This window comes from Centropristis striata, chromosome 14, assembly GCF_030273125.1.
Source record: "Centropristis striata isolate RG_2023a ecotype Rhode Island chromosome 14, C.striata_1.0, whole genome shotgun sequence".
NCBI classification, from domain to species: domain Eukaryota; kingdom Metazoa; phylum Chordata; class Actinopteri; order Perciformes; family Serranidae; genus Centropristis; species Centropristis striata.
In genome coordinates, this window is record NC_081530.1 from 2686416 (window position 1) to 2701611 (window position 15196).

General features: G+C 39.2%; 1 protein-coding gene across 1 annotated transcript in view; it reads right to left on the bottom strand.

Annotated features, from left to right (window-relative positions):
• fhod3a (formin homology 2 domain containing 3a) overlaps window positions 1–15196 on the bottom strand; it is a 96599-nt gene that overhangs the window by 79588 nt on the left and 1815 nt on the right. The window contains exon 2 of the mRNA XM_059349607.1: window positions 5153–5262. Within this exon, the coding sequence (XP_059205590.1) occupies window positions 5153–5262 (110 nt within the window). The remainder of the gene's footprint in view (window positions 1–5152; window positions 5263–15196) is intronic.

The window sequence follows — 15196 nt, forward strand, 5'->3', positions numbered from 1 at the left end:
TGTGTTTTTCTTGCAAATTCATTAATCTTGCTGTACCTGTCTGTAGTGTATTGTGTAAGAATGACAGTCAGAGGCTCGGGGAGGGTTCATGCCAGTGGAAGGATGTTTTGACTGAAGATGCAACCACTGTATGTGAACATGTTAAAGAAATGTTAAATGGACCTGCACTTATACCCTGCAAAAAAGCCAACTTGTACTTTTTGGCCTAAAACAGCGATTTAATTTGGTAAAACTTGGAAAAATAAATTACTGACATTTAGGGCAATAATGTAAGTTAGCACAACAAAGGAAGACAGTTAGTTCTGCTAACTCTTATTTTATTTGTTGTGAAATTTAGCTAGTTAGCTAGCGGCTAACTGATGCTAGCGGCTAACTGATGCTTGCGACTAACTGATGCTAGCGGCTAACTGATGCTAGCAGCTAACTGATGCTAGCGGCGCTGCTTGTTACAGCTACAAGAGTAGCCATTAGCGTATCAATGCTAACTCAAAATTGTGGTCACAACATTAGCTGACATTTCATAGCGGCATTACAATCGTGCCAGAGAAATTCAGAGTTGAGCAAACTCAAAAACAAAACTTAAAATATTTAGTTTAATTGTCCAACTTAAAATTTTATCTTAGTTTGTTGCCTTGAAATTTTGAGTTCACCCAACTTTTCTTTTTTTGCAGTGTATAGGGCTTTTTTAGTCGCTTTTGCGACCACTCAAAGCGCTTCACACTACAGACATTACATTCAGCCATTAACACACACATTCATACTGGTGGCAAAGGCTATCCTAAACGGTGCCACCTGCCAGCATTGGGAATTCCTTCACACCCCGATGAACGCAGCATTGGGAGCAGTTTGGGGTTCAGTATCTTGCTCAAGGATACTTCGACATTAGGGCTGCCATGGTCAGGGATCGAACCACCAACCCTCCGATCAGTGGACACCCACTCTTTTTTTTTTGAGATAATCATCCCAGAATTCTGAGAAAAGTTTTCATGTTCAGTGTTTTATGTTTAAATTAAAAAAGTTCATTATTTAAATATTCAGATGGAAAAAAAAGCATGGATAGTGTTTGACCCTCGCAGTACAGTACAGTCTAAATGTGAAAAATATATTTTTCTTTTTCTTTTTTTATTAATGAGATAATTTTGTCAGGATTCTGAGAAAAGTTTCAATGTAAAAAGTATTTGCCTTGCTTTTAATCAATGACATAATTATCTATAATTCTGAGAAAATGCTCTATGTCAAAAAATATTTTATTTCTATTCATTTTATGAATAATATATATCTGAGTTAATTTAATATATATATATATAAAATTATTCGGAACTCTCTAGAATCCACTTCTGTAGGATAAAAAGGGACGTTTTGGATTCAAAATGCTCGTGAGATTGCCATGACAGGAGAAATAGGATATACTTTATTCTGTATATTTTTAAACTACAAGAACAGCCAGAATGGATTGGGGGTGACCCTGGCTCCTCTGCATTATAATCTCCAGCAGTTTTCCCAATTTTTCTATTTACATTCTTTTAGTGAAAGCATACTCTGGACTGTCGTCGTCACCAGAGGACCTTGTTTACTGTCAACTGTGGTTAGCAATGTCCTGCCGCAGCTGGAATCAGCACATTTTTGATGCGTGGGAACATCAATTCTGAGTGAAAATCACTTTACACCAATCTGCTCTTTATAACACTCTGCATTTTTCAGTGAAAGGCAATTTATAATTTTGCAGTCCAGGTTTTCGCGAAAAGTAGAAAAAAGCCTCAGTTATATACTATTGAAATATATTTATACACTACTGGTCAAAAGTTTTAGAACACACCAACTTTTCCAGAATTTAATTGAAAATGATGCAGTTTAATGTCTCAGTGTACTCTGAAATTAATGCACATTTGCAACATTTAAAATTCTTTATTGAGCATGATAGTGTTTTGAAAATAAAAAAAGATTCAAAATCACATTTTATGTTGAACTAAAGGACTAAAAAAAGACACAAAATGACCAAAAAAAGACACCAAAAGACACAAAATGACTTACAAAGACATGAAAAGAATTCAAAAATGGACAAAATAGCCCAAGACTCCATAGAGTTAAGTTGTTAACCCATTTCTTGTTCCCTGAAAAAGGCCTACTTGTATAATTCTGAAATGTACATTATCTTTCAGTTTTGGTTAAGCTTACCTTTTTTTATTTACCTCTGGCAGTTCACCACTTACCTTTGTACCCTTTCAAGCTGTTCATTTGACTTGAACTGCTTGAATTTCAATAAAAAATGGAAAAATTGGGGTGTTCTAAAACTTTTGACCGGTAGTGTATATATATATCAGATGTGAACACCGTGCATAAAAGCAAAATTGTTGCCTTTATGAAATTAAAACTGCAAAACACTGCCTTACATCAAAGCACAAGTCAAATATGTGGTGTGAGGCCGAGACATTGAGTCAGATTAGATTACTAATTTTTGACACTATATAAATAGTGTTTAGGGCAGGACAGGCTTAGGCAGAAGCATCCATCGTCAATCTTTGTGATGTTTAGCCAAGGCAGGGTCAAACCCAACCCAATGTGTAATTCATTTCCTCCTGTCAGTACAGTGTGACCTTGGCTGGATGACAGACAGGCTTGTCCCATCCAACCAGTTCCTCAAGATCGCAGCCACTTCAGAAACACACACAGGCCTTTATACACCTGCCCATCACCTGTCAGGGCCTACCAGGCGCATAATAACAACACACACATACACACACTTTGACTCACTACACCAGTAGTCAACTCAACCTTTTTGAGTCACGACCGTCAATTTAACATGCATGTTGTCCGTGACCCCCGCTCACTGAACACAATCTCACACGCACAATTCAGATCACCCAAAAAAGAAACAAAATGACCTAAAAAAGGAAACAAAATGACCAAAAAAGACACAAATTGACCACAAAATGACCAAAAAAGACACAAAATGACCCAAAAAAGAAACAAAATGACCAAAAAAAGACACAAAATGACCAAAAAAGGACACAAAATAACCAAAAATGAACAGAAAAATACACAAAATAACCCCAAAAAGAAAAAAAATACCAAAAAAAGACACAAAATGACCAAAAAGGAAACAAAGTGACCAAAAAAAGACACAAAATGACCAGAAAAGACACAAAATGACAAAAAAAAACAACCCACAAATTGACCAAAAAAAGACATTAAGTGACCAAAAAGACGAAAAACACATTAACACAGTGGAGACAGAGCTGACTTCCAAAATGATTTGGCGACCCCCAGAAATCATCTCGCGACCCCAATTGGGGTCCCGACCCCAAGGTTGAGACCAGCTGCACAAAATAAATGTACACTTGGAAACTAGCACACACAAACAGACAAAGATGCCGCCAAAGTCTCCAAAAACACACACCGTCACACACTTACATTAACCGTTGGTTACATGACAATGCCTTTGTCACCCATTTTCGAGCTAACAGCAGAGAACAAAGTACATTTCTAAAGCTCTGACTCAGCCTTCTTAACAACAGCATTGAATACAGTGCACATACTGTTTTCAGACTGGGAACATACACCAGTTTAATGCAGATAAAGTTTCTTTTGTCGCTGCGGCTAATTAGCTAATGCCACTCAAGCATAACACTTAGCTAGCAAGATTATGTATGCTAGCTAGATTCTAGTTTGTAACGTTGGCTAGCTTTGACCTAGTGTTTGTTCTTCAATTATAAGTTTATGGTTTGCTAATTTGACTGCAATGCTGGCTAGTTAATGTTAAATTTTACATTGTAATAACTTTTAATCCTTACTTCTGCTAACTTCTGCAGTGTGCTGAATTGGCACGATTGTAACGCTGCTATGAAATGTCAGCTAATGTTGTGACCACAATTTTGAGTTAGCACTGATACGCTAATGGCTACTCTTGTAGCTGTAACAAGCAGCACCGCTAGCATCAGTTAGCTGCTAGCATCAGTTAGCTGCTAGCATCAGTTAGCTTCTAGCATCAGTTAGCCGCTAGCTTCTGCTAATGACCGAATTTCACCGCTTTCCCGCATTTCACAACAAAGAAATAAGAGTTATCAGAACTATTACTAATAAAATGTTGAGGTTAGCTTACTGTGCTAACTAGCTAGCTTCCCTTGTTGAATCCAGGTAGAATCTTTGTTAATGGTGTCTAAATTAGCGAATGCATTTTGTATCAAGCCTCAGGTTTTCTCAAAGTGTTTTCCAGCAGGTGTGCTAAAATAAAGACTGCTTCACTAACAACATGAAAAAAAGCAAAATACTTTTATGAAATAAAAACATAACCACCATGTCTGTGGTGATATGGTGGTGCCAGGTGAAAAAAATCAGATCCAGGGTCCGTTTGTCATAATGATAAAAAAACAACAACTGGCAGGAAAGCTGTGTATCATTTCATTATATGGGAGGGAAACCCTAAACATGTTGAATATCTGGTATATTTAGAGGTTTTTGAAATTGTTCATCCTGAAAAGAGCTTTATTTTTATTATCATACAAATTTGAAAATTATCATATACCTGGCAACTTCACACAGAAAGGCCATATATTAATTGCGTTTCGCCATTGTTAAGGTCACAATCAACTAACCAAATTGAACAAAAAACAAGGTGTGTCAGTGTCTAGGTGGCTTACACTCAGTTTCTAAGGGAACGCCTGTGTCCTAATAACAGATTTCCATTTTCCATTTCTCTTGCTAACCCAAAGAGGGACACCAGCGCTGCTGTTAGCTGGGAGACATAAGAGATTAAAAATACTTCACAGCAGTGCTGTGACAAAGTGATCGTGCTGTTTCTTTTAGCGCTAACAGGTTTGCAAACTGTGAAATTTAGTCAAAAGGACGATTAGAATATCAATTATTGTAAAAACACAGTGAGAGAGCTGTAGCTGTGGGAGGGAGGGAGGGAGGGCACATCTGTCCTGCTTTCCACAGAGCTTCATACTTTCCATGAACTTATGCTTCCAAGAAATCCATATCCAGCCGCTTGTGATTCTTCCCATTTTATAAGAATGGAGAGACTCGGAGAAGATGTGTGTTTGCTCGGGGCGGGAGAAGGGCAAGGGGAGTCGTCACTTTTAACAGTGAAGAGTGAGAGTGTAGAAGTCTGATGTGTTTCAAACGATAGGCTATAAATGTGAATGTGTCTCACCCTGTGTCATCCTGCTGGAAGCCTTCCAGCTCGTCCCTTTGCTCCGCCAGAGAGGACTCCAGATCCAGATAGGTGCCATTGTGGGAGAGCTGCAGCGTACAGTCATCAAGCTATGGAAAAGAATGGGATCATAGAGATAAAAAGTTGTTACTTATACTTCTGGTGGCAAGCAAAAAAGCAGTCTCAAGAAGGTGGTTAAAACAAGACCCACCTACAATAGGAGAATAGCTAGATGTGGTCCATGATATATATACAATGGAAAAGTTATCCTACTCCCTTTAAATCCAGACTGACACATTTTCTAGAATATGGTCTAAATGGACTGGGTATGTTGATCATATAGGCTTAAGATCAGATTTTGTTTGAGTATTTTTTGTTTTTGTCTTGTTGTAATTATCTATGTGCATGCATGTCCCTTTTTCTTTATTTTCTTTCAGAGAATTAAAGTGAAACTCCCTCTTATGTTCGAACTGTTCATAATGTTAATACATAAAAATGTTAAAAACTTGGGCCTGGGAAGAAAACTGATGTTGATGTATATCTATGGATACAGAATGAAAATCCTGATGGTTATCTTTTCTATGATTTAGTTTTCTTTTCCTTTCTTTGCTTTTCCTATGTATCAGGAACCTGTACATATAAGAGAAATTATGTTTTGTTTTTTAAGAAGGGAAAATATCCTATGTTGTATGTAACCTGTTGGCCTCAATAAAGATAAAAATAAAAAAATAAAAAAGCTATCTAAAAGAAAGAAAAAAAACATTTTGAATAGAAAAGTCTTAATGAATTATATGGAACCAAAAAACTTGATTTAACTGCACTGAGCAAAACTAAAAGCTAACTTAAAAACTGGCATTCGTACCTAGATTAGGAATGGAAAATATGATTGAACTCTTGGACATGAGGTGGCATGTGAAATCCCTCCAGCCATGCTGTGATGTACGTAAATGAACCACCCACAGGAATGACATTGGTCTCTGGGCACACTATTTTTTAATACTCACTCGCTGCATGTGTTTCACACCCCTTTTTAAAACAATTTGAGCCTGTAAAATAAAGCCAGTTTACAGGGCAAGCATTTCAACACGAGTGTGTATAGTGTTCCATGAAAAAGTGGGAGAGCCATATGCGGTGCAGCTCTGCTTTCAGCATTACAAAGCTGTTAAGGGAATTAACTAGTAGAAACATAGCCATAAAGGCTGCAGAACATGAAACCAAAACCAGAGGGAAACACAGACAAAGAAAGAGAGATAATGCATTTAAATACCAGCTGAAAAATATAAAGCTACAGAACATTTAAGTCCGTCTGTTTGCAGACAGAGCAATCAGTAATTTCCGTATTTACATTTATGCACATGGACGTTTCTGTTTTTCACTTTAAAGCAGTAGTTCTCAACCTTTTTGAGTCGCGACCCCCAATTTAACATGCATGTTGCCCGCAACCCCCACTCACTGAATAGAATCTCACACGCACAGTTCAGATCACCCAAAAAAGACACAAAATGACCAGAAAAGACACAAAATGACCAAAAAAGACACAAAATGACCAAAAAAGACACGAAATGACCAAAAAAAGACACAAAATGACCAAAAAAATACACAAAATGACCAAAAAGACACAAATTGACCAAAAAAGACCAAAAATGACCAAAAAAAGAAACAAAATAACCCAAAAAAGAAAAAAAAAATACCAAAAAAAGACACAAAATGACTAAAAAAAGACACAAAATGACCAAAAAGACACAGATTGACCACAAAATGACAAAAACAAGACACAAAATGACCAGAAAAGACACAAAATGACTAAAAATAACACAAAATGACCAAAAAAAAAAACACAAAATGACCACAAAAAGACATTAAATGACCAAAAACACGAAAACACATTAACACAGTGGAGACAGAGCTGACTTCCAAAATGATTTGGCGACCCCCAGAAACATCTCGCGACCCCAATTGGGGTCCTGACCCCAAGGTTGAGAACAGCTGCTTTAAAGAACAGACCAATCTTTCGTCCATTCTATGTGTGATTGCATGATCTTAGGTGGAAATGCAGAGTGACCAGCTATGCGGTGTAATGAGAAACCCTGCTGAGTTGGAGGCCAGGTGCACAGTAATATATCTGCACACCACTGGCATTGATGTTTATGGGTACAGTCACAAGTTGATAGCAGGTGCAAGCAGCCATCCCAGCTACAACTCATAAAAAGTAACATACATCATGGTGTTATTGTTACAACAAGCTTTGAAACTTATTGTTAGGATAACAATAGATAAATGAGTCATGAGTTGAGTTAGCATCTAGCACCTCTATAGCATCTAAGCTAGCCTCTGGTGCGCTGCCAAACGCCCCCCGAGCTGCATGACGACACTCCCTGACCAGCAGAGACCGCAGATCACAAGACCTGCTGCTGTCCCTCCTTCTCACTGGGAAACAGAGAGACGGACTGTCGGATGGACTCGCAGCATAAATATAACCTTGCTATATTTACTCTGCACTGAGGCAGCATGCACGCAGCTCAAGGGTGGGTGTGTCTGCAGGGGCTGGGAGCTAACGGGGGGCCACTGCCAAGGCCAACGTGTTGCAAAGCTGATTGTCATCCATGTCGCAAGAAACACAAATTCTTTAAGCAATCCCAAGCTCAGCGCAAGGAATTATGTGCCATAAGCAAATGAGGTGACTCTGGGTCCTGCTGCTCCAGTTTCCTCTCTTCCCCTCACAACAACATTAATCCATGTGTGCCAAAAAAGCTAATCCCCAAAGCCAAACACACAGTTCTCAGACACATCCCTGGCTGAAATTCAGTCATTTAGACCAATTAAAATGCTGTTAAAACCATATTTTCCCAACTAGACCACTGGGATATAGTCTAGACCAGTAGTTCTCAACCTTTTTGAGTCGCGACCCCCAATTTAACATGCATGTTGTCCACGACCCCCGCTCACTGAACACAATCTCACACGCACAGTTCAGATCACCCAAAAAAGAAACAAAATGACCTAAAAAAGGAAACAAAATGACCAAAAAAGACACAAATTGACCACAAAAAAAAGACACAAAATGACCAAAAAAGAAACAAAATGACCAAAAAAGTCACAAATGGACCACAAAATGATCAAAAAAGACACAAATTGCCCACAAAATAATAAAAAAAAAACACAAAAAAAGACAAAATGACCAAAAAACACACAAAATGACCAAAAAAAAAGACATTAAGTGACCAAAAAGACTAAAACACATTAACACATGAACACTTTAACACAGTGGAGACAGAGCTGACTTCCAAAATGATTTGGCGACCCCCAGAAATCATCTTGCGACCCCAATTGGGGTCCCGACCCCAAGGTTGAGAATAGCTGGTCTAGACCATGGATATATAAAGAGAACTGGATACAATATTAGGGGAGGGGCCCTGTTCACTCCTATGATTTTTTCTCAGCGGTAAAGAAGCCAGAAAAATTTTATTCCTGTGTATAAATTTACCTGGAACTCCCACATCTATGAGCCCTAGGAGCAGTGCACTAATGTTTCCTATAACACCATCTCATTTAAATTAGGGCTATGTAAGTGTGTGTAATGGGGAACCGCAAAAAACAACAACAACCAGACCCTAAATTACTATCTTTACCTAAAAGCTTTACCTAACAGCACTAGCATTGACAAGAGAGCTGCCAATCAACCTGAAGCTTTCTACAGGAAGTCATTTCTGACTTAACAGATGCTTGTTAGGGGGTTGCAGTTTGAAACAGTAGCTGAGTAATGTATTAAATGCAGCTATTAAAACGGTTAGACTCAATTAAAACATAATGCATGCACATTTGAAGGCCAAACGAAATTTTTCTGAGGGCTGTGGGCCTCCTATTGAGCAACTATGGTATAAATATATTTTAGTCTAAACAAAGTGGTGTACCGACTAACTTTACCATCTCCAGTGTCTGTTTGGCTCCTAAAAATATGAACTAATTACGTGCAAAACAACACAAGCAAGTAGAGAAAATATTTTAAGGGAAATCTTTGTACACAGCAAAATCTGTAGTGTTGTTTTTTCAGTGTTAATAATTTTGAGTAGGTGAGTGTTGATTTTGGAGTTGTTTTAACAAGTGATCAAAAAGCGTTACATGTTTCAGATTTAGTGACTTGTATGTTCGGCTAAAGGCAGAATGCACTTTGAATGTATCATAAAACAAAAACAATGAATGTTAATTATCACATTAGTGAAATGAAATAACATCATTTTAGGGTTAAAACTACACTTTAATGTGTCAAAGTAACACAATGTATGTTCAAAATTAACACTCAAAGTGAAAAGGAATAACACAATTTCGAGTAAAAAAGTGCACTTATGTGGTGTCATAAAACAACACCAAGGGTGTAAAATATTTAACACTATTAAAGAGTTAAAATATTAACACTTTTCAAAGTGAAATTTTAACTCAGAATCCGTGAGAACTATATAAAAACTATATTAAAAAGTGTTAAATTTAACTCCCTGTGAGTTGAATTAACACTCCCGATTTTACCCCAGTTTCAGCAGCCATTGAACCCAAGTGCACTGCCATTGTTATTCACACTTTGCCAATATGGCATGTGAGATTTGGTAAATCTTAGATAAAGGTTGGACTAAGTAGAAGGGGGTAGGAGGTGGGGTAGGGACACTGGGGGAGTTAATCATGCCCTGTCCCACTGCCCTGCTTTTAAAGTTGGAATTAGACAAAAGCATTTCTTGTGCCCAATCTGCCAGCATTATTCAGCAATATTCCGCTTACTTAACATTCTTGAATTCTTAAACGAGGCTTTATGTCTCTGAAAATCCCCCATTCTGTCTAACACAGTAGTTCTCAACCTTTTTGAGTCGCGACCCCCAATTTAACATGCATGTTGTCCGCGACCCCCGCTCACTGAACAGAACCTCAAGTGCACAGTTCAGATCACCCAAAAAATAAATAACATGACCAAAAAGGGTAAACAAATGACCAAAAAAGACATAAAATGACCAGAAAAGACACAAAATGACCAAAAAAAGACACAAAATGACCAAAAAAGGACACAAATTGACCAAAAAAAGACACAAAATGACAAAAAAAGACACAAAATTACCAAAAAAGACACAAAATGATGAAAAAAACACAAATTGACCAAAATAGACCAAAAATGACACAAAAAAAGAAACAAAATAACCCAAAAAAGAAAAAAAATGACCAAAAAAAGACACAAAATGACCAAAAAAGGACACAAATTGACCAAAAAAGACACAAAATTACCAAAAAAAAGACACAAAATTACCAAAAAAAGACACAAATTGACCAAAAAAGACCAAAAAAAGAAACAAAATAACCCAAAAAAGAAAAAAAATTACCAAAAAAAGACACAAAATGACTAAAAAAAGACACAAAATGACCAGAAAACACACAAAATGACAAAAAAATACACAAAATGACCAAAAAAGGACACAAATTGACCAAAAAAAGACACAAAATGACCAAAAAGACACAAAATTACCAAAAAAGACACAAAATTACCAAAAAGACACAAATTGACCAAAATAGACCAAAAATGACCAAAAAAAAGAAACAAAATAACCCAAAAAAGAAAAAAAATTACTAAAAAAAGACACAAAATGACTAAAAAAAGACACAGATTGACCACAAAATGACAAAAACAAGACACAAAATGACTAAAAAAAAACACAAAATGACCAAAAAAACCCACAAAATGACCACAAAAAGACATTAAGTGACCAAAAAGACTAAAACACATTAACACTTTAACACAGTGGAGACAGAGCTGACTTCCAAAATGATTTGGCGACCCCCAGAAATCATCTATTGGGGTCCCGACCCCAAGGTTGAGAACAGCTGGTCTAGATGCTGCCCCACCACTCCTCCTCCTCCTCCACCTCCAGCTCCCTGCTTTCCTTTGCTGCTCCGCGTTATCTACACACATTACTCAATCATACAAATACTGCTTGGACAGCGAGAAGTGAGCCCCGGACCAGCCTGTAACACAAGACGTTAACAGCTCACCCTCCAAAGGGTGTCTCTTTCCTAAAACACTTCGCTTGGGTAATAGAAGTAATAACATAACAAAACACATCATGCTGGACGGAGCCGGCGGAGAGGTGGCTCCAGAAGGAACCGCAAGCTCTTCACACTCGAGGCTCTGGGACGGGCCAGGGAAACACTTAGTGGCTAGTATACTTTACACTCATTTAATCAAATTCTCCCAGAAGAGCAGAGCTGGGAGAAAGAAAGTGGGGGTAGGGGAGTAATTACTTCCACGTTAAAACAACACCGAGCCTGCTGGCGATCACGGTGGGTCGACAGTTAACAATACCCTTACGTAACTTAAACGATGAGTTTTTAAGAACTTTTTTGTGTCAAAATCAGAGCCACAGAGGATTAGGCGCTTTGAAGAGCGTGGAGGAGGGTGTGTTCGGCACGGCTATTAAATCTCCCAGTGTTGCTTTAATGGGAAGCCTTTGGTAATAAAATAAGTTGAGCAGTGAAGTCTAGGCTTTGTTGTTTTTAAGGGAGATTTTCCTGCAAAACTGTGACTGATGGTGAAGCTTCTGCATCGAGGTGAACATCTATGTATCATTTTTGGGGGGTTACTTGTCTAAGTGCTTAATTTAAAGGAATCATTTGGATTTTTTTGAAGTGTGGGTGTATGAGATGCCTGTGTATTACCTACAGTACACTGCAAAAAAGCCAACTTGTATTTTTTGGCCTAAAACAGTGATTTAAGTTGGTAAAACTTGGAAATATAAATGATTGACATTTAGGGCAATAATGTAAGTTAGCACAACAAAGGAAGCCAGTTGTCTGCTCAAAAACAAGTTGGTGAGTTGTTGTTACTTATATCTTTAAGTTGGGGTTCACAACAAGGGACAATAGTTCTGATAACTCTTATTTCTTTGTTGTGAAATGCGGGAAAGCAATGAAATTCGGTCATTAGCGAAAGCTAGCAGCTACCTGATGCTAGAAGCTAACTGATGCTAGCAGCTAACTGATGCTAGCGGCTAACTGATGCTAGCGGCGCTGCTTGTTACAGCTACAAGAGTAGCCATTAGCGTATCAATGCTAAATCAACATTGTGGTCGCAACATTAGCTGACATTTCATAGCGGCGTTACAATCGTGCCAATTCAGCACATTGCAGAAGTTAGCAGAAGTAAGGATTAAAAGTTATTACAATGTTAAAATTATAAGTTAGTACAACTTACAGTTGAGTTGACAAAAATCTGAATTCAGAGTTGAGCAAACTCAAAAACAAAACTTAAAATATTTAGTTTAATTGTCCAACTTAAAATTTTATGGAAGTTTGTTGCCTTGAAATTTCGAGTTCACCCAACTTTTCTTTTTTTTGCAGTGTAGGTGGCGATCAACATGGCCCCAGTTTGGAGAAACAGGTAAGAGTACTGGCACAAAAGCTAAGCAATGTGCTGCTCTGAGGTAAAGGTAAACATATTTTAGCCACCTCAAAAAGTCAATAAGTTTAAGTGTATGATACCTAATACAACCCCACACAAAAATCAGAACTATCCCTTTAACTCACTGATTTTTTCTTCATGGTAACACTTTTAACCCTTTGATGCACAACATATTGACAAGTAGTTAGCTTAGCAAGCTACTTAGCAGAATACTTAGCCAAGAAGTTAGCTAAGCAGTTAGCTTAGCAAGCTACTTAGCTAAATACTTAGCCAAGAAGTTAGCTAAACAATGTATGTATGATGATCAAAAACAAACTAATTGAGGAAAACCTGGAATACTGAATGATGAAAATAATTTTTTGCAAAGATATAGAACATAAAGCCTCTGTCGGGTCACTTTAGACCCATGTTGTGCATCAAAGGGTTAACATTCAAGTGGTTGAATTAGATAATCTTTGTTAAGCCTCATTTATTGATTAAGGCTTATTTCTTGAAGAGAGAATGATGTGTGAGAATCAAAAGGAGACTTCTTTGTTCAGCAGTTTGGATAAAATGACCATGCACACAAACCAGTGGTGCACTGATTTAGCCCTGGCAGGCGTGTGTATGTATGTGTGTGTTTTTGTGTGTATATGTGTGTTTGTGTCAAGTCTACAAACTGGTGCATGGTCAGAGAGGTTAAAGAGAAGATGGAGGAAGAGGTCAGGAAAACCACGGCAGCCAAAGTGAGGAGAACAAAGTGTCGCAGTGATCCAGGCCTCGGCCACAGGAATTCTGGGACAAGTGACCTATACTTTACATGAAGCCCAGCCAGCCTATCACAGCATAATAATACAGTAGGCCTCTCTCAGAGAAGAGCACACATGGTTAAGACAAAAAGAAAGAAGAAGAAAGCTGCTTTAACAAAGAAAGGCTGAGCAAGTTGTCAAACTCTTGCTAGCTTTGACATTTTCCAATATTATAATAACATTTAACACCAATTTAGAGATCTGGACAGTCTGACAGGGCAAATTTGCAACAGTTGAGCTTCACCCCTATAATCTAAACACAATATCCAGTTGCCATTGCGCACACAGTCTTCCTTCTGATGTGAACAAAATTGCAAACACGAATGCAGGCTGTGCCATCTGTCTGTGTATAGGTTGTAATCAAAAGCTTTTCTGTGCTGTGGGCCATTTTTCATTTGTTTTGTGGTTTTTAAAGATGGGGCAGCAAAAGATCTATTTGGTCTGGAAAACCACTCTGCTGTTGAACGCTGGTTTGCTGTCAGGGTTGTGTGCCAGCACTGGGACTGTCTCTTTCTCTTGATAGTGTCTCACTTTTATTTTCAATTCAATCTACAGTTTTCAGCCTGATTTATGTATATTTTTTAGCCTGGCTAACACCAGACTAATCACAAATGAGATTAGTCTGGAAACCAGCCGTTCATTTCTCCGTACAGGAGGCGTGGTTTACGATCCTCCAGAGCCGTTTATTGGGCTAGAAGTGGAGCTAGAAGCGGGGCTAGTAGCGGGCTAGAAGCGGGGCTAGTAGCGGGGCTAGTAGCGGGGCTAGTAGCGGCGCTAGTAGCGGGGCTAGTAGCGGCGCTAGAAGCGGGGCTAGTAGCGGGGCTAGTAGCGGCGATAGTATCGGGGCTAGCAGCAGGGCTAGTAGCGGTGCTAGTAGCGGGGCTAGTAGCGGGGCTAGCAGCAGGGCTAGTAGCGGCGCTAGAAGCGGGGCTAGTAGCGGGGCTAGCAGCAGGGCTAGTAGCGGCGCTAGTAGCGGGGCTGGTAGCGGGGCTAGTAGCGGGGCTAGTAGCAGGGCTAGAAGCGGGGCTGGTAGCGGCGCTAGTAGCGGGGCTAGTAGCAGGGCTAGAAGCGGGGCTGGTAGCGGTGCTAGAAGCAGGGCTAGTAGCGGCGCTAGTAGTGGGGCTAGTAGCGGCGCTAGTAGCGGGGCTAGTAGCGGGGCTAGAAGCGGGGCTAGAAGCGGGGCTAGTAGCGGGGCTAGAAGCGGGGCCAGTAGCGGGGCTAGAAGCAGGGCTAGTAGCGGCGCTAGTAGCGGCGCTAGTAGCAGCGCTAGTAGTCGGAAGCAAGGCTAAAACATCCTTTCTGGTGGTGAAACAGAGTGTAAAGTCAAACTTTGTTCTTCTTTTAAAATCAACTTTCGCTCTAAACTATTTAAAACACCATCTACAGCTAAAGAGAGTTTCGCGTCGGCTGCAGCCATGTTGGATCCGTAAGAAAACTACAAAACTACAAGCTCACATCTGTCGAGTAGTACGCGTCATCGTCTTGCCGTCCCTCCCCGTTCTGTGATTGGATCCTAAAACAGGGCTAAGAAACCTCCCTGGTTTCCAGACTGCCTGGAGGTTCGAAATGAAATTTGATCGTGCAAGGCAGTATGGGTATTCCCAGGCTATATCTTTTTACAAATGAAGAATAAAAACAAGATCACATGGTGTCTGCTTGTGTAGCATCTGTGTGTGTGACTCAACCCTGTCAGTGAGGTATGTGTTGCTGTTTATTTCTGCTTTAAATATACTAAGAATGGCACACAGAGAGTTTCACTCAATCACACACCCATCGTAATCTGACTCGTCACTAAATGTGATCACCAGTGATTCAGGCTTTTCTCTG